This window comes from Fukomys damarensis, unplaced genomic scaffold, assembly GCF_012274545.1.
Source record: "Fukomys damarensis isolate Sample0158 unplaced genomic scaffold, DMR_v1.0_HiC HiC_scaffold_35, whole genome shotgun sequence".
Classification (NCBI taxonomy): Eukaryota; Metazoa; Chordata; class Mammalia; order Rodentia; family Bathyergidae; genus Fukomys; species Fukomys damarensis.
The window spans coordinates 52,522,357-52,525,813 of record NW_022900947.1 but is presented as its reverse complement, the minus strand read 5'-3'; the positions used below and the strand labels follow the sequence as shown (position 1 = coordinate 52,525,813).

Here is a 3,457-nt window from a genome sequence, read left to right as displayed (position 1 = left end):
CGCGCCGTTGCAGGCTTGGGATTCATCCTCCGCCCGCCTGCGCAGGCAGAGCGGAGCCGGAACATGGCGGCGTCAGGCCTGGTAAGCGCGGCCCGGGGCGTGAGCGGGAGGAGGCCGGGCCGGGCTGTATCTCGGTGTCGGTGGGGAGCCAGCTTTCCGCTGTCTTCCGCAGGCCTTGGGTCTTCTCGTCATGAAGCCCAGCCCTGCCCTCCAGTCCTCCAGATCTTTTTTACCTACAGTAGAAATACACTTTTGCTTCCAGTCCTGCTGGTCTGGAGAAACAGATTCTTGATTGTGTGCCAAATGTGTCTGGAAAAACACGACGTTGTCAGTTAGCTTTTGTTGAGAAGTCGAGCCTTACGTGCAGTTTTGAAGGCACTGTTTTTGGTACCTGTGTTACTCGATCTGTCCTAGGAAAGGCGACTGCTATTTCAGATGCCAGCCGGGAGTGACTACCGAGGTCACACCCTTTTGTTGTTTATTAGAGTTTCTTCCCCTTCGACCTTCACCAGTCTGCCTTTCAAATTTCGCTATGGTTACTACGTATTATGAAACCCATCTTTTCCTGTACCAAACTTGTAATTGCTCATTTAACTCCTCTTTTAAGGACGTCTTAAAAGCCTAGATGATCTCCCGCTATGTAAAATTGTGTATGTCTACTGTACTTGCATACAGAGATGTGCGAAAGGATAGTAAAATTTGTGTTCTGTACGAAGGACAGGAACATTGTTTACATTATATATAATCAGAAAAAAACTCTACAGCTACTCTCTGAGGGAAGAGGAGAATAAGACTTACCAAATTACTGCAGTTCGTATTTCAAATTCCTCTCGCCGAACTGCTTCAAGCTTTTTAGTTATAATGTCTGGTTTGATGTTATATTCTATTTAAAAGACAAGGAGGAAGAAGCTTTGGGAGATATCCTTAGATTTTTCCTGCGTAGGAGTTGTTCTCAAGGGGTGTGTGTGAGAATTTTGTCCCCAGGATATGTTTAGTGACGCCTGCAGAAATTTTTTTTCCCCACAGGCAGTAGTTAGGGTAGGTGTAGGGAGACTGACAGTGCGACAGGCTAGCTAATGGGGCGAGGATGGGGATGCTTGTGAGGAGCCTCAGAGTACAGGCCCACAGCAAGGAATCATCCCACCTCAAAATGTCAGTCTTTAGGAGGTTGACAAATCCATCTATGGTGTACAGTATTTTCTTTGAGGAAGATAATCTTACAGTGAATGGAAGAAATGCAAACAAAAGTCAATTGAAATCAAACCTGGCGGTATTTATTTTCAAAGTCAAAAATCGTGTGTGTGTGTGTGTGTGTGTGTGTGTGTGTGTGTTTTCTTTTTTTGGTATCAGGATAGAACTCAGGACCTTGTGCTTATGAGACAGGCGTGGTGCCACTGAGCTAAATCTCTGGCTCTCTTAATCTTTGTTTAATTTAGATTTAAGGGATATCATTTGCCTTGCTTACCATCTGCTTTCCAGTCTGTCTATATAGCACTCGGCATTCTAGTAGGTGCTCAAGTAATATTTGTTGAACAAATGAACTTTTTCTTAAAAATTTCTTAAAAGAAACAGTACTTTACAGGTGTTGAGTTTCAGAAGCATTGCAGAATGCAAAGTGGTAAATCCTTGAATTTGTTGAGTGAAATTAGAAGATTAGACATAATTTAGACTTTGGAAATTTGTGTAATCTCAAAGTTGAGCTTCCCTTCGGTGTATCACAGTGCCGAGTATTTAACAAAAATGTAAGTGCTTTCCATCCAATGTATAACAGTGGGGCAGTTGTAATATTGTAATAGCTAGGTTGAGTGTATAGTACAGTGGTATAGTGCTTGCAAAGCATAGCATATATGGGTCCCTGCATTTGATCCCTAATACTGCCAAAAAAGTAAACAAACCCTTCGAGTAAAACTGAGACTTGTTAGGTATCTCTAGTCCTTATTTTGCCGTCTGTAAAATTTTGCATCTTAGGTATGTCATGGAGACAACAAATTGTCACCATTATAATTTTTTTTTATTTCATGAGATTTTGTTATTGGTTATATCTTTGATGTTTATGTGGCACGTATAGTGTAGTAGGCAAAGCTATTTCAAGAATATAAATTAGCTTTAAAAAAATTTCTCCAGTTTCTTAAAATCTAGTATAATACTTTATTTTCTGTTTTTCTTCCTTTCCTAAATAATTTAAAAAGCTATTAGGTAAGGCCAAGCAAAGTAATGTTTATGAAGAACTGCATGGTTCAGAGCAGGTGTTTGTGTAGGAGTATGAGTGGAGCTGAGAGGTGGTCAAGTTCAAGATGCCAGAGCATGAGTGGGGTGAAGTTGGTGTCCATATGGGGCATCTCAGTTCTACCATGGAAAGGGGCTACAACTACTTAGGAGGGTTTCTGGTGAGGTCTTACAGTCAGAGTGGGGTGAAGCAACTGTTTCTGTGGTGAGGCATGGTGTAAGGTGAGAAGGGTATCTGTCTAGGAGGGGAATGTTGACTCAGCCGGATTCATAGGAACCTGGGCATTTTCACAGGACAGTGGCTTGGTACAAGATGTCAAAGCCTGAACTGAAGGAGAAGGGAGTATATGTAGGATGTTGGGTGAAACCCTGATGGGAGAGCATTAGGGTATGGGTTTGGGAGGTTTGAACCCAAGCAGAATAAAGAGGGTGTCATGGGGGGTTAAAAACTATGTGCTGATGCACCTGAAGAATCCTTAAAAGAATTATGTATGAAAGCCAGTTTTCATGGAGGATAAAGTTGCAAGTACAGAAAATGTTAGAGAACAAAGTTGTAAGTACAGAAAAGAAAGAAAAAGATTTTGATTGAATTGGAGGTATCACTATGAACTCATGGTTTCCAGTATTCACAGACCGATATAGGGAAATACAGGTTTAATGATGATATGTATATGTACACTATATTCTCTCATTGGTTCGCTGAAAAGTCAGACAGCAGCTTCGCTGAAGCAGAAAGTACACTTACCACCTAGTTCATGGTTTCAAAAGACTATTCTCTACCAAAAAGGGTTGGGGCAGAGAAAATACAAGATGAGCTTAGAACAAATAGTATATTTTTGTTTGTTGTTTCATCTATGCACAATTATGTCTTAGTTATATAATTGTATCATTAGGAGTGGGGCTTAAACACTTGGTATTTATATTTTCATTTTTTAAAGTGTGATATTTATCTTATTACTGCCAAATCTTCAACTAGAAAATTTCTTCTGTAATTTTTACAATTAAAAGATTGGGCCAGGTGGGCAAAGGGGCACATGCGTGTAATGCCAGCACTTGTGAGGCTGAGGCAGGAGGATTGCAAATTCAAGTTCTGCGTGGGCAACTTAGCCCAAACCTGTCTCAAAAGTTTTAAAAAGGGGGCCGGGGATTTAGCTCAGCGGTTCTGCTGCCTGCCTTGCAAGTGCAAGGACTCAAGTTTGATTCCTGGTACCAAAAAAAAAAAAAAAAAAAA

General features: G+C 41.0%; 2 protein-coding genes across 4 annotated transcripts in view; one reads left to right on the top strand and one right to left on the bottom strand.

Annotated features, from left to right (window-relative positions):
• The window catches only part of Stap1 (signal transducing adaptor family member 1), a 54,365-nt gene extending 53,424 nt beyond the window's left edge, over positions 1-941 (bottom strand). The window contains exon 1 of the mRNA XM_033758832.1: positions 799-941. The gene's annotated coding sequence lies outside the window, so the exon portion shown is untranslated. The remainder of the gene's footprint in view (positions 1-798) is intronic.
• The window catches only part of Cenpc (centromere protein C), a 60,970-nt gene that overhangs the window by 433 nt on the left and 57,080 nt on the right, over positions 1-3,457 (top strand). For all 3 annotated transcript variants that reach the window (XM_010611190.3, XM_010611189.3, XM_010611188.3), the window contains exon 2: positions 14-81. In XM_010611190.3, coding sequence (XP_010609492.1) covers positions 64-81 — 18 coding nt within the window. In that variant the 5' untranslated portion in view covers positions 14-63. The remainder of the gene's footprint in view (positions 1-13; positions 82-3,457) is intronic.